The sequence below is a fragment of the Pleuronectes platessa genome, chromosome 3, assembly GCF_947347685.1.
Source record: "Pleuronectes platessa chromosome 3, fPlePla1.1, whole genome shotgun sequence".
Lineage (NCBI taxonomy): Eukaryota > Metazoa > Chordata > Actinopteri > Pleuronectiformes > Pleuronectidae > Pleuronectes > Pleuronectes platessa.
In genome coordinates, this window is record NC_070628.1 from 24,428,073 (window position 1) to 24,453,328 (window position 25,256).

At 45.7% G+C, this 25,256-nt stretch overlaps 1 protein-coding gene across 1 annotated transcript; it reads left to right on the top strand.

Moving 5' to 3' along the window:
- Window positions 1–4,285: 4,285 nt before the first annotated feature.
- pcdh10a (protocadherin 10a) lies at window positions 4,286–24,110 on the top strand. Its single transcript, XM_053418723.1, is given in 6 exon segments — window positions 4,286–7,410; window positions 8,735–8,793; window positions 9,405–9,511; window positions 20,035–20,133; window positions 20,136–20,194; window positions 22,437–24,110. Coding segments are annotated over 6 exon segments (2,925 nt in total). The 5' UTR covers window positions 4,286–4,863; the 3' UTR covers window positions 22,491–24,110.
- Window positions 24,111–25,256: the final 1,146 nt, after the last annotated feature.

A 25,256-nucleotide genomic window follows, 5' to 3' on the forward strand; every position in this document is an offset into this window, starting at 1 on the left:
TATAAATTGGCCTCGGGTGAAAGGATACTGACCAGTGATGTTGTACTCATGAGCAAACAACCAGGAATGAAGTGAAGCTAAACGTAGTTAACCGAAGACTTTATGCGTGGACACATATTTTTCTTATATTTCTGCAATTGTATGCCGTGTAAACTTTATCCTGGGATGTAGTATTGAACTAATGCAAAGGCTCTTTGGAGAATAGTTTGACATTTTGGGAGGCTCACCCATTGCATTTCTTGGCAAGAACTGCCTGATAAGATTGCTGCCACTCTCTCATCTCTCCATTATACACAAAGGTACAGCCAGGAGACGATGAGGATGGCGTGACAGTGGTATCGACCTTCTCTTCCAGCTCTCAGCAGGCAAATAAGGGTATTTCCCGAAATGTCAAAGTTGTGGTTCAGGTAGAAGTGAATGAATGTAATAGGACTACCCTCGGTTACTTGCTCATGCTAAAGTCTATCTCAGTGCACATCTGTATAGTTATACTATAAACCATACTTTGAGAGGGCTAAGCACCCATGATGCTCCCACACAGATGTTTTGGGTTGACTGGCTGCCCCCTCATGATGGTGCACAGACCGTTATCAATGCCATGCACCTTTATCATTCTGACAGGCCTTTCTTTGAGGGGGGATGTTTTGACATCACCAAAGAAAAGGAAGTTGTTCAAATAATAAAATAAAGGATGGATGATCTGTTTTGTACCTTTGGATTTCACGGAGCACACTGTCATTGAGCCGCTGTTGAGGTTCTTAGCGACACCCGAGCTCGTCATCGTACGACAAGCCAACATGTCTGCTGTGGAAAAGCCTGTTTGTAGAGCGAGTTTCATGACATGACCTAATTCCCAGCATGACTCTATCCAAGAGGAGGCTGAGCTGCAGTCCCATAACCACGAATACACCTGTGAGCTGACCAGAGCCTATGATCACACACATACACTCTAAAAATGTGTTAATTACCTAAATCAAGCCTACAACTACAGGCTAAGTGGCTCACAGCTGAAGGTAAAAGTTCTCAGCTGTCACATTTGTGTTGCATCAGGAATAACAAGCATTTGTTTTGTTGTTGAGACTTGAATCAAAATGAAATCAAGAGATTTGGAGGACACTTGTGGAAAATTATTTGAGCCAGCAATTAGACGATTGCATTTGCGGGATATTACAGTGAATCAGCGAATGGGGGAAAGATGCCTTGTCAAAGACTACATGGAGGTCGGCCCTGTGGCATTACTGGAATTTAGACTTGTGTTTTATGCTTTGTATTTCTACTTCACCACTTATTGGGATCATTTCACTAGACTAGGTTATTTATCTGACTTCATAATTATATTGACATTAGGATTTCCTAGACATAATGAACATACAATATATTGTACAACTTTTTCAAGTTATAAATGTTTTAAAAAACCCAATAGTAAGCAATGGTTATTACAAACTTTAATTTGTCTTAACCATCTAAAGAACTCGCAGTTGGAACTCTGTATATTATTGACTTTCTATAACTATATAAGTGTGATTTCCTTGGTTTAAAGCTGGCCTGGAACATTCTGTCTTCCCTCACTGTGAACTGTAGAAGAGCCAGTCAAATTGTGTAGGTGTCGTTCATCACGTACTTTGGTGTATATTAAATATCGTGGCGAGCTAACTTGATGTGCTTTGGTGTGTGCCTCTGCAAACTGTAGATTATCCCTGTGGCTCACCCTGGGGACCCAGCACAGATTTCCTTGGGGCCGAGGCTCAGCAGGTGGAGTGGGTCAATCATGAATTGCGGGGTAGGCGGTTCAATCCCCAGCCCCCCCTCCCACATGTCAGGGTGTCCTTGGTCAAGACACTGAGCCCCAAATTGCTCCCAGTGGACAGAGCAGGACCTTGCATGGTGCTTGCTGTCATCAGTGTGTGTGTGTGTGTGTGTGTGTGTGTGTGTGTGTGTGTGTGTGTGTGTGTGTGTGTGTGTGTGTGTGAAAATAGAGTGCGAACAAAAAGCAAAACTGTTAAACCTCGTGAATTTACAACAGCTGATGACCTCATCCTATATGAGTGTTGGTGGTTGGTTGGTTTGTGGTCTGTTCTACAGATCAATATTCACCAGGGGAACATGATATTTCTGTTGGGTCGTCAGTAGGAAATACGCAAACATGCAGATAGTGATTCGCCTGTGTTGAAAGTATCCAATTACGCTCACATACATGTGTGTATATACACATACACACACACACACACACACATAAACATACGTACATATATACACATATATACATATTCATGTGTTTTTACACTTGCATCTATGTGTGACATTGTGGTGTGTGTTTACATTCTGTTGTGATCACCTTTAAAATATGATAACATTTTATGGAATAAACCTATTAAAAAGATTTTCTTTCATCCTTATAACTACAACAATCATATGACCTATACATTAAGAAATTAGTAATAATGCTCCAGCTATACCAGATATAAAAATCTAGTTGCATGTGTCCATGTACTTGTATATCCATAAAGTACTTTTACTTTGCATGAGTTACATGTTATAAGACCTTATCAGGCCTATCTTTACATTGGTCACGACTTTCTAAAATTTTGAATTATGACACTGATTATTTTTATAAAATGATCAGAATCCTTCCTCCACCAGAGAACATAGATTCACCAGGACCACGTGTCTAAATGGAAACATCCAGCTGGCCTGAGAAAGGCGCTGCTGGGGGCAGACAGTGTCCCAGAGTTCTTCACCTCCAGGAGCATTAAAGGAGAGAGCGGGCCGACGCGAGGGGGCGACGTTGGTCTCTGTAACACCCTGACAGAGACGGAGGGACCGGGGGAGAGAGGGAGAGGGGCGGCGCCGAGCGGGGCGCGCGACTCGGAGATCCGGCTCCGGTGTCAGCTCGATTCAGTCACACACGCTCCGGCTCAGACATGGGTGGAAATCCATCTAACGGCTCCGCTTTGTTTCTCCTGACTCGTATGGCGAGATGCGGAATCGAGCATCGCTCGCTCTAATCCAGCGCACAATGGGCACGTCGCTCTGTATTACGGCCGCCGCTCGCTGCGCTCCGTCTATTACACTCGGAATTAGAGACTTATGCTAATTAGTGTCAATTACGCTCTTTCCCATCTTTTTGTCATCACCCCTTCAAGTGGTGCGCGAGCAGCCAGACCCCCGACTATTTGGGTTTCCCCCATGGCCACCACCCCATTTGCATTTTTAATTCATGCTTTATGAATTAAAGTAGACGCATGACGCAAGTGCGTTGGAGTTATAAGGGCCAGCGTGAGAGGGGGTTAATGATAAGAATGGGAAGATAGGGGAACTAATAGGCTCCAGGCTATTAGCAGCACGGCAGGACTAAAGTATACGACGCTTCATTACACTGAATTAAAGTAACTCAAGTGTGATCCTGCTCTGGCGGAACCTTGTATCACTCTGATGCTCACTTTCAGACAGCGCTGCAGATAATACTTCATTTAAAATGTGCCATTATTGTATTTTTTCTTCTGTTGTGCGGAGATGTGTGTGCATCAGAGAGAGAGATAGAGAGTGTGTGTGTGTGGGGGTTTGAAAGAGAGCGGGGGAGAGAGGGTGTGTGTGTGTGTGGGTGTGAGTTAGAGAGCGAGGCAGAGAGAGAGAGGATGGCCATGGCCCTGTGAGGTATTGCGTCACTACTGTCTTTACTTGCGCAGGCTCTTTACATGGTGGTCTTTGGCTGTGGGCATCCTCACTTCTGACTCATACGCTGGTGTTAGAGCAGAGCTTTTGATGCCGGACTGTTGAAGTCCTTGCATCACGGGCAACCTTACAAATCCCATGGTCCATTATTTAGCGGAATGTCATTTATCAAAAGAGGGAAACCTAGAACACAAACTAAACTAAACTAAACTGAAACGTTTACTATCATACAAATACAAGCACTTTGCTCGTTTCTTTATAATATTTAAGAAACGCCAACATTCAGATGGCAGCGGCCCCTTTACGCACGGACAGGTCCGCCGAAGCCATGTGTCACCTGGTATTATTCGACTTCCTTAATGCACTGGATGTGTAAAACATTTTAATTTCCCTGCTACAACTGAGGCCGGGCCTGCCTGGAGGAGGAACAGGGGGAGAGGAGAGGAGCGCCGCACCACTGGTTTTGTTATGAGGGGTCCGATGTGCGCGCTGGCTGGCGTCGCGGAGCCCCAATCAGGTGCCACCACACCCGGTGTTTGAGCATGCCATTGGCTGGTGGGGAAAGGAGCTGCGCGCAAAACCAACCCTGCTGCTCACACTCTCCTCACAGAAGCCGAGCTGAGAACATCATCCGCTTTGAGCGCTTAGGCGCAGTGATTACATCCTCACACACAGACAGAGAGAGAGAGGGATAGAGGGAAAGTCCTGTTATCCGCCGAGTCTTTATTCAGAAGTTGCATTTGTAGTAGATTCGGGCGCAGAGCGAACAGGAGTTTTTGCTCTCCTCCTTTTTTTTTTAATTGCTCGTGTGGAGTTTCCTGTTTTTTTGTTTTGTTTTGTGACTTTCTGCAAAGAAGGGGCAGTGTGCTCTGTGCACGGGGAGAGCTGGCGATGCGTCCTGGCTCCAGCCTGCGATGTTTGCGCTGACGCCAAAAACTCACAGACCGGCGCAGAATTGATTAAAACAGAGAAGCTGGGATCAAATGGCTGTGCTTCTCACAGCTGAAACGACACAATGTTCCACTGACCCGAGGCTGAGGAGAGGAATTTTGGAATCGGACAGCCTTGTTGCTGTTAATTCCGCTGCCTTTTTGCGGACAGAGGAAATCGGAAATGCTCGTTTCTTGTAAGAAAAAGGAATAACACTTTTTATTTTTCGTCTTTAAGTGCACTTTGAGAGAGGGGTAGGAGATGATTTGGTTAATATTCCTGCTCTCCATCCTGGATGGAGCCGTCTCTCAGCTGCGTTACTCCGTGCCAGAGGAGCAGGAGCCTGGCTCTGTGGTTGGGAATATTGCAGAAGATTTGGGGCTGGACATCACCAAACTTTCCGCTCGCCGCTTCCAGACGGTGCCCAGTTCCCGGACACCTTATCTGGAGGTGAACTTAGAGAACGGTGCGCTCGTGGTGAAGGAGAAAATCGATCGTGAAGAAATCTGTAAGCAGACCATCCCGTGCCTATTGCACCTGGAGGTGTTTCTGGAGAACCCGCTGGAGCTGTTTCGCGTGGAGATCGATGTGATGGATATCAACGACAACCCGCCCAGCTTCCCCGAGACGGACATTTCCGTGGAGATATCGGAGAGCGCCATCCCCGGGACCCGCTTCCCGGTGGAGAATGCCTTCGACCCGGACGTGGGCACGAACGCGCTCAGCACATATGCCATAACGAATAATAACTATTTTTACCTTGACGTGCAGACGCAGAGCGACGGGAACAAGTTTGCAGAGCTGGTGCTGGAGAAGCCGCTGGACCGGGAGCAGCAGGCGGTGCACCGCTACGTGCTGACTGCCGTGGACGGCGGCATCCCGCAGCGGACCGGGACGGCTCTCCTGGTCGTTAAAGTTCTGGACTCTAATGACAACGCGCCCACGTTTGACCAGTCCGTGTTCACTGTGAACCTGCGGGAAAACTCTCCCGTGGGCACGCTCGTCATTCAACTCAACGCCACAGATGTTGACGAGGGACAAAACGGGGAAATAGTTTATTCTTTCAGCAGTCACAACGCGCCGCGGACAAAAGACTTGTTCAATATTGATGCCCGAACAGGTAGGATAGAGGTGGCGGGGGAGGTGGACTATGAAGAGAGCAACACGCACCAGATTTATGTCCAGGCGAAGGATCTGGGCGCTAACGCGGTCCCCGCGCACTGCAAAGTGCTGGTTAAACTCATGGACATGAACGACAACACACCGGAGATCGGTTTCAGCACAGTGACCGAGTCCGTGAGCGAGCAGGACGCGCCGGGCACCGTCATCGCACTTTTCAGCGTGTCAGACCGAGACTCCGGTGAGAATGGACAAATGAGCTGCGAGATCCTGGGAGATGTTCCTTTCAAGCTGAAATCTTCTTTTAAAAACTACTACACCATCGTGACGGACGGACCACTGGACCGAGAGAGCACGGATTCGTACACCATCACCGTGGTGGCGAAAGACAAGGGCCAGCCTTCCCTCGCCACCAGCAAGTCCATTAAAGTGCACGTCTCCGATGAGAACGACAACGCGCCCCGTTTTACGCAGGCGGTTTATGATGTGTATGTAACTGAGAATAATGTGCCCGGTGCTTTCATTCACGCAGTGAGCGCTTTGGACCCTGATATAGGACAAAATGCTCTTATTACCTACTCCATATTGGAGTGTGACATACAGGGCATGTCCGTGGACACGTATGTGTCCATAAACCAGGACACCGGCTACCTTTACGCGCTGCGCTCTTTTGATTATGAGCAGCTGAAGGAGTTTAGCTTCATGGTGCAGGCTAAGGACTCAGGTCCCGCTGAGCTCTTCTCTAATACCACTGTAAATGTGATCATAGTTGACCAAAATGACAACGCTCCAATCGTAATAGCCCCCATCGGTAAAAATGGCACAGCCAAGGAGCACCTGCCGCGCTCTGCGGAGCCCGGCTACCTGGTGACGCGCATCGTGGCTATGGATGCGGATGATGGGGAGAACGCACGGCTGTCCTACAGCATCCTGCGTGGCAACGAGATGGAAATGTTCCGCATGGACTGGAGGACGGGGGAGCTGAGGACAGCCCGCAGGATCTCACCCAAGCGGGACCCACTGGGCTACTACGACCTCCTGATCGAGGTGAGGGACCACGGGCAGCCCCCTCTCTCCTCCTCCGCCAGTGTGAGTGTAATGTTAGTGGACAGTGTGGTCGAAGGCCGCAGCGGGGACCGCGGCTCGGCCTCCAAGGCAAAGGAGACCTCCCTTGACCTCACCCTCATCCTCATCATCGCCCTGGGCTCCGTTTCCTTCATCTTCCTCCTGGCCATGATCGTGCTGGCCGTGCGCTGTCAAAAGGACAAGACGCTCAACCTGTACACGTGCCTGATGGCCGGCGAATGCTGCCTGTGCTGCAGCTCCTGCTGCAGTAGGTCGGCCCGGAGCCGGAAACAGAAGAAGCTGAGTAAGTCCGACATCATGTTAGTTCAGAGCACCAACGTGACATCAGGGGTCGGGCCCGTGGGCCAGGTGCCCGTGGAGGAGTCTGGTGTGGGCGGCGTGGGAGGGGGCTTCGGCTCCCACCATCACCAGAACCAGAACTCCTACTGTTACCAGGTGTGTCTGACACCGGAGTCCGCCAAAACGGATCTGATGTTCCTCAAACCGTGCAGCCCCTCCCGCAGCACCGACACGGATCACACCAACCCCTGCGGTGCCATAGTCACCGGTTACAGTGACCAACAGCCGGACATCATATCCAACGGCAGCATCCTGTCTAACGAGGTAAGAGAGGCCTGAAACCGCCTCAAACTGCTTGTGCCACTTATTTTCACATCAGAGGTGGTAAAAGTGAACAAACCACTGATTTGAAGGTTCAACCTAATTTAAAATATCCTCCAGAAATCCACAGCTGTGTCCTGTTCACGTCAAAGCGCCTTATCCACCCAGGTCACGCGCAACAAAAGTCTCAGAGAAGATGGAAAAGGAAAGCTGCTATTGACTCCGCTCTTCTGCTCTGTGGCCTTTAATCACTGTCATGGGGAATAGTGGTTGGACATGGCAATGGTTAAACCCCGTGTGGCCTTTTAGTTGTATTCACGATGGAGCGCTGTCAGATCAGCCTTTATATGATGCGCAGCCGAGTGTGACAGGGATCCGGACTCTGGGCATAAAGTGCTTATAATTTTCCTGTTAAAGCACCAGGTTGGAAGAGGCTTTAAAAAATGCAGGGTTTGGTGCTATTTAATCTGACCCATATTTTAACCACAAACCAGACTCAAGAGCGCGCAGAGGGATATTGATTTATCTCTTAATGTATTCACAGTTTGGAATATTTCCGTTAGCTTTGTGACGAGGTGTGACACCAGCCGTCACAGTGAGGGTTAATATGTATCCATTTGGAACGAAGTGGACACCTGAAATACATTTGAAAACGGTGGATAAAAATGTCGCCAGGAGCGCACTTCTTTACGCGCGACATAGTTTGATTCCGTTAGAAGCCTTTACCTGCGGTTCCTCTGTATTGCATTCGATACACCCCACGCGGGTCATGGCGTTTTGGGTGGCAAACATCATCAGGAGTGTGTGTGTGGGGGGGGGGGGGATTGGAGGGCCCTGTTTTGTGTTCAGCCTGTGCGCTCTGCTCGGGGTGAGCTGTGGAGTTGGGGGCTCTTTTCTTTTCACCCCTTTTTTTTTCTCTGTTGATTGCGGTGCGCGGCTGGAGGGGAGCCAGACCCCAAGTCACAGCCCTGCCTTTGCTGCGCGTTAAGTATTCCGTGCACGACCCAGCACGGCAGCACCGTGAACAAAGGTTGTTCAGTTTCAGCGTCGGGCGGTTCAATCATTTACGCATTCAATCGCCTCCCTAACGCACTCTCCCAGGCTCTCGTCTCCTCTCACCCACTCACTCGCTCACCAAGTGGATACGCGGCACCGCCCCCCCCCCCCCCCCCCCACGCCGTGCGCTGCCACAGCTTTGCCTAACACAATTACCCGCTGACAACCTGTGCATGCGTGTAACATGTTTCTCATTTGACGTGTATGTAAAATGTCCATGTGGCAATTGCCCTACAAAGTGACCATATGTGTGTTTCTCCGGGGTTTCTAGACAAAACACCAACGAGCGGAACTCGGCTATCTGGTGGACAGACCCAGACGTGTCAACAGGTATTGTCAAGCACACAAACAAATACACACACACACACACACACACACACAAACACATCTTTTTTTACTAGAGCTCAAAGCCTAGGGAGCCACACACCATCCGCCATCTGAGGCCCTCTAACATCCAATAGGCCTCATGGATCCATAACCTGCTCACATATCTGTAAAATTGAATATTACACCCATCAGTATGAATCCCGTACACTCCGCATCGTTAATTGTGGCTTTGAGAGGCTACATGGTTCCCAGTGTATCCATAACGTTCATCTTCAATTTGGCATCAGTCCCATAACTGACAGAGCAGCACCTATTAAAGCCCTTATGCTGGATTTCATTACATGCCATGTGTAACATCCAATTTAGACTCCTGACGGCTGCCGTGACTGTATTAGTGTGGTGTTGATTTCTGATTCTCCCTCTCTTTCTCTGTCTCTCTGCCCCTCATTAAATCCGTCTCCTCCTCTCCCTTCATCTTCCCTCTTCCTAATATTCTACATCGACCTCTCTCTCCCTCCCTCTGCCCTCTCCATTGTTTTGCGTGGCGCTCTCCTCTTCTCCTCCTCTCCTCCTCCGGCACGACTCTCTGCTGTACCATCCGCCGCTTCCTCCAGCTCGGCATTCCAAGAAGCAGACATCGTCAGCTCCAAAGACAGCGGCCATGGCGACAGCGAACAGGGTGACAGCGACCACGATGCCACCAACCGGGGTCATTCAGCCGGTGAGTCCCCGACCCCTCTACCACAATATTACACTGTTATTTCAGTACCCTGACCCCCCCCCCCCCTTCCTGAGTTCCGATAGTGTGTGTTTGCAATTTTGAATGGGATGATGCTGATTTGTCGGTGCGGACCACTGGCTTTTAATTTCCTTAATTTGAGAGTGTGCGAAGAAGGCCTGGGCTCCGGGGCCGCTGGCTGGATGGCTGGCATGAACAGCCCCAGAGGTGTTGATTGTATTTCACACCCGGATGAAAGATTGGAATATTTGGGGAATTCTCTTTCTCCTTCTCTCCGTGCCTCTTGCTTCCTGCCCTCCGCTCTTTCTAACCCTGCTGCTGTTTCGCGGAGCGACGCTGAAAAGACAGCGACACGCAGCCAGCCAGTGTGAGAGGCCCACAGTGCTTCAGTGGCACAAATCAATAGGTTCACTCAAGTGAAAAGAAAAGGTATTTAGGTTAAGTTGATATAATCAGATGCATTTCAGCCACACAGTCAGTGTTGTACTGTCCTTGTTGGTTATAGAGTCAGATGATCAAACACATCAGCAGCTTTTTTATTTGTTTTATGGCTTTGGAGTAATTTAAAATAAAGATAAATTGTTGAAGTTAAAACATTTCTCCTTCTTTCTCCATCCACTCTCTCACTTTAGGTTTATTTACTGTCTCCCGTTTGTCTTTTGCACTATACAATGTGGTTTTCGATTTTTCTAGACAAGGTCTTATCATAAGCATCTCCCTGTTCTCTCTCAAATTCTATTAGGCCTGTACCTGTTTATTGATCAAAGTGGAGTCAGACAAAAAGCAGAGCGATACAAAATCGCATTTCTTATTGAGTTGCCCTTTCCTTCTGAGGGATTGTGCCGCGCGGCTTGCGTAAGACCCCTGGCCAGACCGGAACCTGCCAAATATCATATCAGTGCCGGGAATACAAATAGAGAGCAGATAAGGTAGCTGTTGTAGGATAGTGAATGGTCCTCATCAGGCTCCATTATCAATGAACCAAGCCAAAATAGAGAGCCAGCCTGAAGCAGTGGTCGTGGCACTCCCTGGCCCCGTTGATGAAAGAGGCTGCGAAGGTCAAACTGTGTGAGACTGAAATGCAGAATTGGAAGAGATCCAAAGACTCCATTCTTTCTCAGTCAAGAATAAATGTTTTTCGTAAAATAAAGATTAACATGGGCGTTTAATTTCATATTCAGAGTCGGAGAGTCAGATATCTTGCATCACAATTTGACTTTATGTATAAGTGGAACAGCACAGTGGAGTCATACAGAGTAGCTTCGGCTGTGGATAAGTGGTTACGCATTTAGCCCATTCAGCCGGCAGGTAACCCCCGGGCTTCCATAAGGAATCATACATGACCCTCTATTCCAGGACTGGCCTATGAATGCATTTAGGAATTTATTCTGAAGCAGGTTATTTACTTGTCGGTTTACTAGCACAGATACAGGATCACATTTATGAGCCTGTAACATGTTTCCTTTAGCTTTATTTAGCTCCGAGCGGGATCATTTGGCAGTGGCCTGGGAGCGTGCACAGTTGGTGCGCCACTCCGTATTTCATGCTAAGACAGCCACATTTGTTCCTCACGTTGAATTTAGAAGGGAACAGCTTACCACTCCATGGGAGGTTACTCCGCACGGCTGGTATTTTTGGAAGAGGGGCGCTTGAGTTTCACCGACTTCTGTAAACAAAACCAGACGGGCCTGTGTGAGTGTGTGTGGCTGTAAAGGTATACCTTTGTCTGATTTAATATGTAGGTGTATACATGATACCTGTATATAATCTGCTTGTGTGTTTGTGTTTGTGTGTGTGTGTGTGTGTGTGTGTTGTGTGGGAGAAAACAAGTCTCGGTGATGATGACAGAATAGCAAAGGAGTTTCCCTTCGAGACACTGCTCTGATAAGCTTAAATGAGATTCAGTTTATGAGAGGAGAGTGGTCGCTAGTGCTTGGCACACTGCCAGGTGTATACTGCATCTATATCGGAATATACATTGCTCATCTATGCCTCTGTATGCATATGGGCTAGGGTTAGGGTTGGTGTAAATATGCGGGGATGAGAATATGGTTGCTCATCTCGCATGGGTTGTGTGCCCTGTCTGTGTAAGTTTAGTGCTGGGTGCGCGTTCTTTAAGCAGAGAGCCAATCTGCATAAGCCTGAGCGAAGACTATGTATAGACCTTGTGTATTTTTATGCCCTTCTGCAGCGTTTGTGTGCATAAGCAAATCCGTGTGCGCACATGCATGCACACACTTCTACTTAGCATGCACGTACTGTAAATACTCCTCCATTCTCTATGTGTGTGTGTGTGTTTGTCTGACACACATATAGTCGCTTCCAGGGTTTGTGGCAGGGTCTCATCCTTCATTCTGTCTCCCCCACACGTTGGCTCTCCGCAACACTCGGCTGATCAGTAATTCATTTCTGGAACCTTTTGCATAGCAATTATCAAAGGAGGGTTAGAGGCAAGGTTCCCTCGCGGGAGCGAGCGGCGCCCTCTCCCTTTTGGTGCACCACGGAATATTTCAAATCAAGAGGAAACCATTTCCAGTTGGCATATCATCAACTACACCTGGCGTAGCTTCCCGCACGGCCGCTCGTCTGACACTTTAGAAAATAAGTCTCCCAACGTGCTTTTAAATCAAAGGGACACTGCCTGTGAGGCTGGGATATCACCGGATACCTTCAGAAAGTGGGCAAATGGCTTTTCTGAAGGCGGCGTTTCTGGAGAGAGGCACAGCTGCGTCAGGAGCCGAAGCGCTATTGATTGACTGCTACACCTTTTACCCCCCCCCCCCCCCCCGCAACCGCTCCCCCTTTTTAGGTTGTTTGATTCGCATTAGACACGGTTTACCTCATTATTCTCCTCATCATCCTAATAGAACACGACGGGAAGATTGAGCAAGCAAAACAATAAAGGTGACAGATAAGAGAGGATAAAATATTCATCAGTGAAATAAAGGGAGAAAAAAATTGGCATCTCAGAAACATTCGATCAGCTGCGGAAGGCTGCGTGACGGGTGGGAGACTGGAAACGATCATTATCATGACGTTTGTTTTGGTGGGAACAACAGCCGTGACAAATGGGACAATTAAATCACTGTGGCAATGGTGTATTAGAAGGCTGATTATGAATTAGTTGTGGGCACCATGTTGCAGTTTCCCATGTCAGGGAGCTGTCAGAGGAATTTAGCTCGCAGCGTTTTGACACATCCTCCTCTCAGGCCCCAGATGATGACAAGACAGGAGTGGGGAGGGAGGCATAGAATGAACGATTGGTGCACAAATATAGATTTAGGTCAAAATAATACAACATATATTAATATCTGGGCTTCAACAGGACTCACACAATGCCCTCAAAAGACAATCAGTTCGCTTATATAGCGACATGACAAATAAATAGAGCATAGATAGGCCACTTTTCCAAAATCGTTCAATCTTCAATTCTGATCAAAAGACTTAAATCAGAATGAAATTGCATCAAACTATCAATTACAACAATTGTCTCTCGGTCACTCACTCAACATTTATATGTCAGAAAATAGTAAAGCAAGTTTCCCAGGGGTGACATGGTTAAAATGCACATTAAGAACCAGCTCACTCTTGAGCCTCCTCTAGCAGAGGAGAGCATACAAAAATCTCAATGTGATTTGAAAAAAGCTAAAAAAAAAATCGATTGCAGCAAAGAGGATAAGCAACGTCGCCTCATTAAAAAAATCTATCTGCATTTTGCCTGCAACAGGTGGAGATGTCACCACTTACAGGCCGAGCGCTCTGTTCAATGTCAATAGAAGTCAGTAAAAGTCGAGGCAGAGAAAAGGGTAGATCGATCAGTTTGATGAACTAACTGCATTAGCCTGCGACATGTGTTTCTTATGTCAAACTCAGGAAGAGTAAAGGACAAAAATCACTATTCCACATGACCTCTTTACAGCATGAAGAAAGAGAGAATGAAGGGGACAGTCAGAGTGTTGTGATGGATGTGTTCTTGGTATGTGGTTTATGAGTGAACTTGAGTGTTTCCAGAGAAACGGCGACTCATCCTCATTTTCAGTACCAGTATTTATGAAAATGCCTCACATCAGCTGAAACCAGCAGATCAAAAAGTGAGAAGACGCATGTTGCTGGCCTCTGACAGGGGCCGTGGATATTTATCACTGAAGTGGAACATAAGGCAGGAAGACGAATGGAAATTGCAGCAAAAGTCCTGGGAGTCGTAAAGATGCTTTGGCCACGAGAAACGCACATATCATTCAGCTCAGAGATTTAATATCGGTGAACATCTGCTCCAGCCAGGTTGCAGCGCAACACTTCTGACAGAAAAAAACATCAAATATGACGTTAAGATACGTGATGGTGATGCTCAGAGTGATCTACGACAAGCTGATATGATCAAGAACCTTACCGACAACTCTTTAGTGCACATTTATGTCATGTGATTAACACCAGGTTATTTTCTGCACCAAGGCGGTGAGGTTTTGGTCTTCCTTTGTTTGTTTGTTATAGCAGAACTTCTCAAAAACGACTCATGTGATTTCCATGAAGGTTTTTGAAGGGAAGGGGCACGACCTTGTTGTTCGAGGCGGATCTGGAACACTGGGCAGATCTCGGAAAAAAACTTTCTTTAACATTGCCTTTTTCCACATTTCAGTTGATTTGCAAGAGTAACTTGAATGGATTTTGAAATACAAAAATCCAGACATATTTCAGGGAATGATATTTATGAGTGTTTGAAATTTGGTGCAGATCCAAATAAAAACTCTCTGAGTGCCCTTCAGGTTACTGGGGTCTTTTTTCTGTCATTATGGCTGAAAAGCAGCGTAAGGTAATTGCTAAGTTAAATGTTAAGATACAGGAATAAAGGTGTGGCTAAACGTATGTATGCTTGGTTACTTGCAGCTTTTAGTTAAACCCTAATATTAAATAAACTTATATGAAGTGGATAACGAAGGTGAATCATTTAGTTGTTTTGCTGTGAAATGAGAAATTGCTAATAAGAAGTGGGAGGTTTTTCTTCCAAATAAAGTAATGCAGGTCACCGGTCCCCAACCCTGGCCACATACATTACTGAAATCCTCAGTCTGTTCATCATTCTGAACAAAATGAATACCTTGGTCTCAATGTTAATTTGGTTGTAAATTGCTAATAAAATTTTGATAATCTGACTATATTAGTTCATAGAACCTGTTGGATTATCTTCTGCTTGCCAGGCTGGATTTCCAATAGCAATGTAATTTACCTACTAGAGCCTCTTATTCTGCTTAAATGGTGCATTCAGGTGTCTTTATATAGACTCTAATGTCTATGTGAGGTATTATCAGAGCTCTACATCGTAGGGTGCTGCATTCAAGAGAAGACCCAGTGATGAAAAGCAGACAAACCAGAGATCAATAATCAGTGGTCATCCAGAAGCTTTCCCTCTAACAATGTGTAAGGGGCCGTATTAATCAAGCGGACACTCTCAGGGCAAGCGGCCATTTTGGCTCTCTTTCCCCAGCCCATTTGCTCTGGAACAAACATCGAAAATGGTAGCTGCCTCTCAGAGACTCAGGACAATTTCTCTGTCTGTCATTACCGGACATGGTGAGAGCCATCTTGCTCTGTTTTGGCCATGGGAGGTCTCTGGTTTACTCATCACAGCCTCACCGGCCAACTCATGTACGGAAGCCATGCTACTCCCCTGCCGTCCTGAGCTGCTGTCCAAATATTGACGTTGTGTGTCTGTAGTCTCTCCGGAACAGTGGAGGACAAGATGAAAACACAGAGGTATGGATAGAAGACATCCTCTACCTGAGGGAGGTGGAGTGTTTTTTTTATTTTTTATAAACAAGATAACTACAGAGGAAGAAACGGCCAGAGAGGCTTAAAAGTGAGAGAAAAATAACAAGAGACAGAGAAAGAGGGGAAGGGACTCAGAGGGACTAATCTGGACAGAGAGGGAGACAGACAGATGAATGAGTGCTGGGAGGGAGCGACTGCAAAGACACAGAGTGCAGCAGATATGTACCCGCAAAGTGAATTCAAACACGGGGCTCGTGTTTTCTCAGGATTTGTTTTCCTTCGTTTCCCCGCTCCCGGTTGCTGGATGTATGTCAGTCGGCGGGCAATTAGTCAAATCATGCCAACGTGGGATTTCGGCAACACGCAGAGACGTAATGAAAGAAGAAAAAAGGAAAGAAACAGAAGTGCTGATTGCTTATTAGCAAGTAGATTGTGTTCGCATTATGTAGCATCGTTTACATCTCCTTTTGTGTGTGTGTGTTAGTATAGTTGCGTGCATGTGCATGTGCAGGCGTCCGTGTGTGCTTGTGTTCTTTCTGCCTGATGAGGTCACGATGAGAGATAGGGCTGCTGGCGGGGCCTGTCATTGCCAGTCACCGTTCTGGTTGTTGTTTTGCTTCATGCCCGAGGAAGAAAAGGTGCTTGGCGAGGATCAACAGCCACCGGGTGTCATGTGCACGCGGCCCTGTCTGTCTGCTCACCTCCGTACGTCTACATATGTCTCCGCGTTGAGTATTTTTAAGTGTGTGTGCTTCCGTGAGTGCCTGGAAACGTACGTGTTGATGTCCCTGACATTTTTTTGTAAGAGCCAGCCGGCAGGCAAAAATCACTGAGTAGTTTGGAAGCAAGTGACAAGAGTTTCTCCGAGCCTGATGCACGGTAAACAGTGACTGCTGCAGACTATATTTACACATCATCTCCAGAGCACTATACGCCCTGGTGCCTACTCGAGAATAACGTCCGACATGAGAGCTATGGAGTGAAAAGTGAAGCCTTCTCTTAATCCTTTGACATTAATGTCTGTGTGCTTTCTGCAAAGTTGCACGGGACTTTGGGTTTAAACCTGTGCTTCTGTCATTCAGCTCATTTGTTTTCATGTTTTGATACGAATGCACTGAGGCTACCAACCACTTTATCACAGAGGTGATTGCAGGGCCCTGAGGTCAACGCCTTGGTGCGCCAGAGGTGGAAATTAATTTGCGGTTACTCCATTAAAAGGCTAAAGGCTATCAAAAATGTGGGGATTAACAGAAATAGCATTTATATGCCCCCCAACCTTTAAAGATAGCATAAATATACATTAGTCCCAGGGGTGAATCTGAGGCCGAATGCAAGTAAACATCACTCAAATTCCTTAATTAGGATTTACACAGCTCTGCCTGCTCTCCACCTGATCAGACGCAGTGCAGAGCTGCCGCTGACACACAGCCCACACGTGCCGGCTGGTGATGAAAACAAATGAAGCCTTTGGCAGCAAAAGCACTGACTGGTGCTGATTCTGTGGGGCACACAGGAAACACACAGGTAAACAGACCAAGGAGGCATCTGACATGTTCCAAACTTGCTGAAGCAAACAGAATAATAAAACCCACACAAAAAAACAGATTTTTTAGTCGTCATACAGAGTTTTTATTTGTTGGTGCCTGTTCGGCGGCATTTTCTTTTTTTTTTGTAAATAAGATGTGATAGAGCAGAATGCAGGGAACTCCACATAACCCTCAGGGTGTGAAAAAAAAACAAGTTTGCGATGTTGACGTTGGTTAATCAAAATTTGGGCATATTTTTTATTTTTGCATTTAACTTGCATATAGGGAACAGTTAGAATAAAAGGGTATATAAACTAAAGGGTTGGTTATTTGTTGCAAACTTATTTATGAAAGGGGTGGAAATAGATTAAAAGTACATCTTAATTTGCGTATTTTCATTTCTGGTGATTCAAAAATCAAGGACCTCCCCCTCTCTCTCCACCTCTATTTAACCCCTCTCCCGTCTCCTCCTGCGAGGCCCTGGTCTCCCCTGTCTCTTCTGGCCTTTGCTCATTCCATCTGTGATCGCCTGGGTTTCCCTTCCCCTCCCTGATGGCTCCCGCAGTCTCGCTGCCTCTCCTGCACGCAGTCTCGCTGTCTGTGAAATCTGTGCCTCCCCCCCTCCGTTGTTTGGCCCTCGCCGTCTCTTGTGTGTGAGCTCTGTGCCTCCTCCCGGCTCTCCGGTCACTGCACGGTCCCGTCGCCTCCTTTCACCCGCCGCGAGGCACCGTATTAGGAACTCGATTAGATCCACACGCTGCTCACAAACACCAGAGAACAAATCAGCCACGGTGGCAGTTCTGAAGACGACCTGGTAGACAGGGTTTCACATGTGCACAGAGAACATTTACAGCTAGAATAACTATGGATCGTCATTCTCCTTCCTTCTCCGCCAAGATCTTTTGTTACCGTAGTTCATTAATATAAACAGATTTTGTATTTTCCCAAAATAAAGGTAGAATTATAAAACAAATGAAAGTAGGAAAAAATGTAATCCTATGTAAATTTCCGCTTTAACCCTGCTTAATTTAGTTTTTTTTGCCCTTGATAGAGATGCTAATGGTGCATTAAATCTTCAGTACAAAGAGCTTTGTGTGTATCATTTTTTTTTTTTTTTTTTAAGGGATTATCATCAGTAACTGCAAACACACATTATAAACATGCCGAAGATGACTTTTTTTCTGCCTTGAATTGTGGCTGCAGGTAAACACTGTGTGTAGCCTGAGAGACAAACCCCAGGGCAAAAAGAAACGCCGTGAGCCCCTCCGGCTGCTGCTTCTTTAATCTTATTGCTTTAAGTGCACAGTAATGACTGAAGCCGACTCATGTGAGCATATCAACAATGTTATCGAGCCCTCACCTCTCCTGTCTGGACGATGGTGGTCAGACAAAGTACAAGGATGATGTTTGGAAGAAAACCACCCTGGAAAAAATAAACAGGATTTCAAAGAGTAAGGTAGACATGCTCCCAATCCTCGGGGGAAATTACACCTTTTGCACGGCTGTCATAAGACTCGTTGATATTATCCCACCACAATAGCGTTGTGCTTCCCATACACTGTTTTTTTTTTTAATTTAGTTTAAAGTCTCAGACTTTTGTGGCGTCATATTGTGGGAACATGTCGAGTCCAAGCTTTCAGTCCGATAGAGCAGGCAAAGCAAAATGGTAACCAGTCTGCACACATTGCATATATGACCAGAGACACATCTTTTTCTGTTGCTATGCCTCTCTCACTGTAGGCAAACATAATCCATAATCCATGACAGGCTGATATTGTGAGATTTAGTCTTAATGTGCAGGAGGGTGAATGTGTGCGGGGGGGTGGGGGGGGGTGGGGGGGGGGGGGGGGAGCTTTCCTCAAAGCTCCAGGTCAAAGCGAGGCTGCTACAGAGTGAGCACAGTCCTTCAGCAAGTTTCTACTAGTGCTGATAATAGCAGGTTACCATATTACTTCACTGGCGTGGTTGTATTGAGCTGTTCTGATTAGTGAAACCTGTATTTCGACTTGAAAAGTAACTGTGTATGAATACTATATGCTTAGCCTTTTTGTGTAGTATATATTACATAGCTTTGTCTGTGCCTGCTTTTAGTCATAGAGGAACAGTGGCATTATCAGTGGAGTGGATCAGTAGAATAGATTTGTGTAAGTAGACCCTCTGATCTGAAGCCCTTTCAGCCTCGGGGGGGATTGCAGATACCAGAATGTCCACTTCTTTTTTCACTGCCTCCTTTTCTACCTCACTTTCCCATCGCATCTCTTTCCTCCTCAACTTGTCAGCGTTTTTTCCCCCTGCTTTGAACCGCTTCTTTCCAACGCTTTCCCGCATTGACCCGGCTTCGCTGGAAAAAAGCAGGAAAACCCGTGAATCCAATCTGCGCAACTGTCGCGAATGGCTGCAGGGTCTTATTATGATGATGACTCTGTTCACGTCTCTTGTTCCTTTCTCGAGCCTCTTTATAATCTCTTGCACTCGTCTTCCCCCCGTCCTGCTCCCTTTATTCTCTCTAAGAGAGTGTAATTAACATAACTGGTACCTCTTTCATGCTGGACGTGTGCGTGAGTGCCTTATTCTATTTTATCACTTCAGATGTTAATTTCATCTTTTTTGTTGTTTTTGGCAGTGGCTCTGTGTCAATTACACACATTGCTGGTTTGTGTAGGGATGACTGACATGAGTGTGGTTAAGCAGCCAGTGAATATGTTGTTTGTTTTTGTGGCATCATTTCGTAGGAGATTATTGTCATTTTCTTGAGCAGGGTTTTAGAATATGGATTCACATTTGGTCTCTTGGTGTTTTGGAATCAATTGTGAGTCTGAGGATGTTGATGCAGGGAGGGGGGGGGGTGGGGGGATGTTTTCGCCACACCACATCACTTTGATTGCACATTTCATTCGGAATGAATGAGGTGAGGAGGAAAACAAACAATTCGCTTCATCAATGTTGGCCTTGTCTCTGTGATGAATAGCGTTTGCTGCACTTTTTCTGCTCGCGACATTGGCAAATGATTGCTAACTTGTGTTCTCTCTTCTGGTCTCTTTCTCTCATCCCCCCCCCCCCCCCATCTCGCCTTTCCACTCCAAATATCCGCGCGCGCTTCTCCTCCGCCGCTCCCTCTCCTGCCCTCCCATTATCATCCTTCATATGTCTGTAATCTCCACCCATCTCACCCCGCTCATCCTCTCCATGCCTTTACATGTATCTCCTCTGCAGGCACCGACCTGTTCTCCAACTGCACGGAGGAGTGCAAGGCCCTGGGCCACTCCGACCGCTGCTGGATGCCGTCGTTCATGCCGTCAGACGGGCGCCAGGGCCGGACTACCGCAGCAACCTGCACGTGCCCGGCATGGACGCCACACTGCCCGACACTGAGGTACCCTCCTCCGTCAACCTCTCCGACCAGCTCACCATGGCCTCGCCTACCGCCTCGTCCAACGATAGGTCATTCTCCACCTTTGGCAAGGACGGTCAAAGATCACAGTCACACCACAGCCTTCACCATCACCTCCATCAGCAACAGCAGCAGTACAGCTCCAGCACGCCTAGAGAGGAAAGACTATGATAGGGGGACCCTACCGTACAAACCCACCTTTCTCTGTGAGTATCAGTATGAAAGCTCCCTGGGACCCTATGACTTTGGTCTGGTCCAGTACAAATACTGAAGGAGGGAACAATTATTCTGCCTCTTGATTCTGATCTGGACTTTTTATGTTGTTTATCAACTTTTATTTCTTATATTATTAAGGAGTTTTTTTATAAAATACAGCTTTGTTGAATTGTTTTTATTGCTTATTTTTGTAAATTATAATTTCTTCTTTTGAATGTAATGGAATCTACCACTGCTAACTCCCCTTGCTCCAAAACACCCTTTGAAATTCTTAATCTAACCCCATCCTAACCCTTAACACTGTCTGTAATCATATGACTTATTATAAAATAAACACAATCCGGATTGGACTCATGTGAAACTGCTGTGGCCCCTTTTTCTTTATTTTATTATCCTTTTCTCTAAATTTTGACCCCTCAATATCCCTTTTTATCTGATGCTCATATAGGAAAAGGTCATAACACACAAGCACAACCTCATGTTTTATTCCGACCATCCTCAAACGCATACAATTAAAGAGAGTTAATAGCTTAAATAACAGGATTTGAGCGTGAAGGGAGAAAATACAAGCTACATCATCTCATGTTGAAAAATACATATTTTTTCCATCTGCTCAACAAAAGGAGTTTTGCTCAAGCACAATGACTTTCCTGCTGAATAGCTCGAAAGGTGAAAAACACAACCCACGCTTCTTCTTCTCCAGGAGGAATGAAGTCCATTTGTTCTCAAGAGCCAGTCTCGAGTATCTATACTTGCTCGCCGGCCGATCAATACCTGACATAAAGAGGGGTGGGTGAGGTGGGCTTTTCAAACGTGAGGTCACGATTCCTCTGCTGGAAAAGTCTCGTACACAAGTTTGTTTGTTGTTGTTCTTTCGCGAGAAAGGAGAAATAAAAAACTATCACTATGTGAAGTCGGTTTAATTTGGCAAATGAAACATATTCATATACGTTGGAGAAAAACTGAGTTTCTCGCTGGGATTTCTAAAGAGATTCTTCTGAAAAGGATGGCAGGACACTATTTGCCGCTTTCAATTGCTTTCCGAGCTCTCGCACATTACATGAATATTCTATTAGCTCTAAGAGTAGAGAATGGATTCGATATACACATTCAGTAGAGAAGTCATTTCAGTCAAGTCACCACCATGTTAACTACCATCCTCCATGATACTGCATGCTGACTGTGGGTTGTCTCTCAGGTAAACGATGAATACCATAACCTGCTTTTCTTTTCATTTTTTTCCCTTCCTCTTTTCTTGTGTGCCACTTGGCAAACAGAGCCAAGCAATATTCTCTTGCACATCAGGTCTGTGTGAAAAATAATTGGTATTTAGCCTTTAGGTGCTAGAGCCTGCTTTGCTCCAAATATAGCTGCCTGCGCGTCTGCTCATCTCGTCTGCCTCGCAGGGTTAGGATAAAGGCACTCCTTATTCGCTCAGACCAAAACTCGCCACAAATTTATTTCATTTTTTTTTGTTTTTGATTTACGATTTCTCACATTTTTCAGGTCTGTTGCAATTAATCAACCCCACAATGCCACAGCAAGGTTTTGTTGTTCATCAGTCTGTGAAGACTATGGGAATGGTCCCAGAGGCTGAGGCTCTATTAACCAATCGGCCTCTTGTTCTCCTTTTAAAAATAGCACCAAATGCTACTAGTGGTTACGGCAATGCTCTGATCACCAGCGTTGCCTTGATAAAGGGTTTATAAATGTTTAATGATCCATTTATAGATAATTAATGAAGCAATTAGTGCTCTGCATGCATTATGTAGCCACCAAATTCTGAACATTTATCTCCGCTGATGGAAATGTTTTTATCCAATTCCAAATTAGTTGTAGCCATTACACCGCGACGACCAGCCTTTAGGGTATATAAATAACTTCACAGAGAGTCCTCTGTGGCATGTATCCTTCCAGTGATGGTATTTCGAGCCGATTGTGTCACTAAAAAGTCCCAAGGGGAAGGGTGTCATTTGTCTTAACAAGTGTGTTCTCTGTCTCTCTGCAGCCCGCAAAAGGATTTGCTAGCTCGTTCCACGTGGACATGTCGGAGACAGCGTGAATTTCTGTACCAGACCACCAACGCCGACGCTATAGACAGCGAAACAAAACTAAACAAACAGCAACCTGGACAAGAGCAACCTTCGTTAAACTTCATTATCTCGGCCGTCGAGCTGTAACGAAGCCTTGGCAGTGGTTGCCGAGAGGGGGGAAAGCAGAAATAGAACTATATACCTGAGGAACAATCCAAGGCCTTATTCCTCTCAGCGGGACTGAGACCGGGGCCAAAACACTTGACATTTGACGATTAGGAAAATCATCAGCAGAAAGAAGAAAGGAACTGATATGAACAGAGGAATACAAAAACGACAAGTGAAAATAAGAGAGACAGATTCACTCACAGAGGTGTTTTGTCTTTTCTTTGGACTGAGGAGTTAGCCTCTAGAGATCTGTGTGTGCCTGTTTACATGGAGAAAAAAAAAACTAATGTTTCTGTACAAACTACAACCAACGTCACACAGAACCCTTTAGCTATTTCTATGGTCACCACTAAGCCAACTGTACAGAGACTGTTTGGGGAGGAAAAAGGAGACTGACAGTCAGAGTGAGAGAAAGACAATTAGGTAGAGGGCAGGTGTTGTACAGGTATGAAATGACAGGAGAAAAAAAAAATGAAGGAAAGGGGGACAAGTAGAGATGATGTGCAGTACTATAAATTCTGTATCTCTGGTTTTTTGACTTGACTGTCTTTATATAACTTCTCTTTTTTTGTTTCCGTTGTTCTTTCTGTGTGGTTAAAGTGTGCAGACTCAGCGTACAGCTACAGACAGGAACAGGCGCTCCGGAGCCGGGGTTCAGTCCTCTTTCGTGTTTAGCCACTTCAGGAAGGCGACTTAAACAAACACAGACGACGCGCAGAAAAAGAAAAGGAGTTTAAACATAATCCTCATGTTGAGTCTGTCAATAAAATATCACAAATGAATGTTCTCATTTCTACACTAGTGACAAACGGTTCCTTCCTGAGCTGACTGCAGAGAAAGTGAAATGGCCCTTTACCAGGATGTGGTTCCCTTGATTCCATTGGCCTATACATAAACAATCAGACACATTCAGTGGTTTTTATCATGTGTGCAAAGTGTTTACTGTGCTATTTTAAAAAGCTTATAAATGAATATAAATCTATATATATAACTCTCTATATATATACATATACAATATACTTTTTTCTGAAAACTGTGTAACCATTGGTTAGTTTCTACACCTTATATTGTCATTCAATCTAATAATACGAAGTCCTACAAAATCAAGACTTGTATCGGTTAAAACAGAGAAGGAGTGCTGAAGCCGACGAAGCAAACCCCTTCACATAAACCATGGATTAAGTTGCTGTTACTTGTTACTTTTCACAGTTTACAGACGCGAGGCCTCGTTGTGTGTAGCCACGACACCCGTTTGAGTTGTTTTGGCCTGTTGTGTATTTTTACTAGCAGAATATGTGTTCATGTACAGGAAGGGGGACTATCACAATCGAGCTAGATATCAAAGTTTTACAATCATACAGGAAAGGTATACACAGACAATATACGGCGAGGCACAATATGACACGCAGGCACGCACCCACACAACACACACACACACACACACACAGGTCAAGTGGTGATAAATAAACAGTGTAATTGAAGTTCTCTTATGTGTGTTTTGTCACGTTCACCCGGGAATAATAGCATATGAGGGATCAATAAAACACAAGTAGGAGCCGGCAGCCTCGCTCGCGGCTCCGGGAGGCTGAACTCTGGCACAGGTGTGCTATGAGCTAAATGCTAGCATCAGCATGGCAACGTGCTCATAAGGACAATAAAAACATATTGATGCTCCGCAGGTGTAATCTTTACCATGTTCATCATCTCAGCTTGATGCATTAACGTTTGACAATTAGCACTAAACACCGAATGCAGCTGAGACTGATGGAAAAGTTGATTAAAAAATTTGAGCTGATGGTGGCACTAAATGGAAATTTGAAGGATCACCAAAGTTATTACAATCGACCCTGTGGACATATGTGTAAATAAATATATATCAAATTCGAAGGCAAACCATCCAATAGTTGTTGAGAGATTACAGGGGGGTGGTTCAATCTCGGCTCATTTCCATTTTGACGATGTTCTTCCTCATCCTTTAGGTCACACTAAATTATTAAACACGTCACACTAGCCCCTCCAATGTGCTGGCTGGGAATGCTTTGTTTTAGTGAGACATCTGATGTCAAATGGTAGTGATGATAATGGTGAAGATGATAATTATGTAGATGCAGATGGTTTTATTCAAATACAACTTGCTCAAACCACCTTTGGTAGTGTCATGTATGGTTTGCAAAGAGAGTAATTCCTCCCTTGCATCAAACTCTGCATTGATCCTACACACAAATGTTGGGAGTCGTTCCCAGAAAAACTGGAAATGTCTTTGGTCATCCTTTTTTTAAATTTCACATCAGTTATCTGCCTTACGCTAGTTCTTAAAGACAAAATGAGACTTTGGAGCAATTTGACTTTGTCTGCATCTAGCACCTCTGCAGTGGCCACATCTTTCCACGTTAGATATCTCACTCACCACAAAACCTGGCCCTGTTCAGACCTGGTATTAACACCAGCATTGAGAGACTCCATGACAAGTGGAGAGCTCTAATTTGGTCTGTTCACACCTTGCATTAAAATGCATCCTGGGCCTCCAATGACAACTTGACATGTGAGCTCACTTCAAAAATCTATCCGAAAATAATCACGCATGTCATTTGTGTCCGCAAAGACCAAATTATATTGGTTTAATCCAT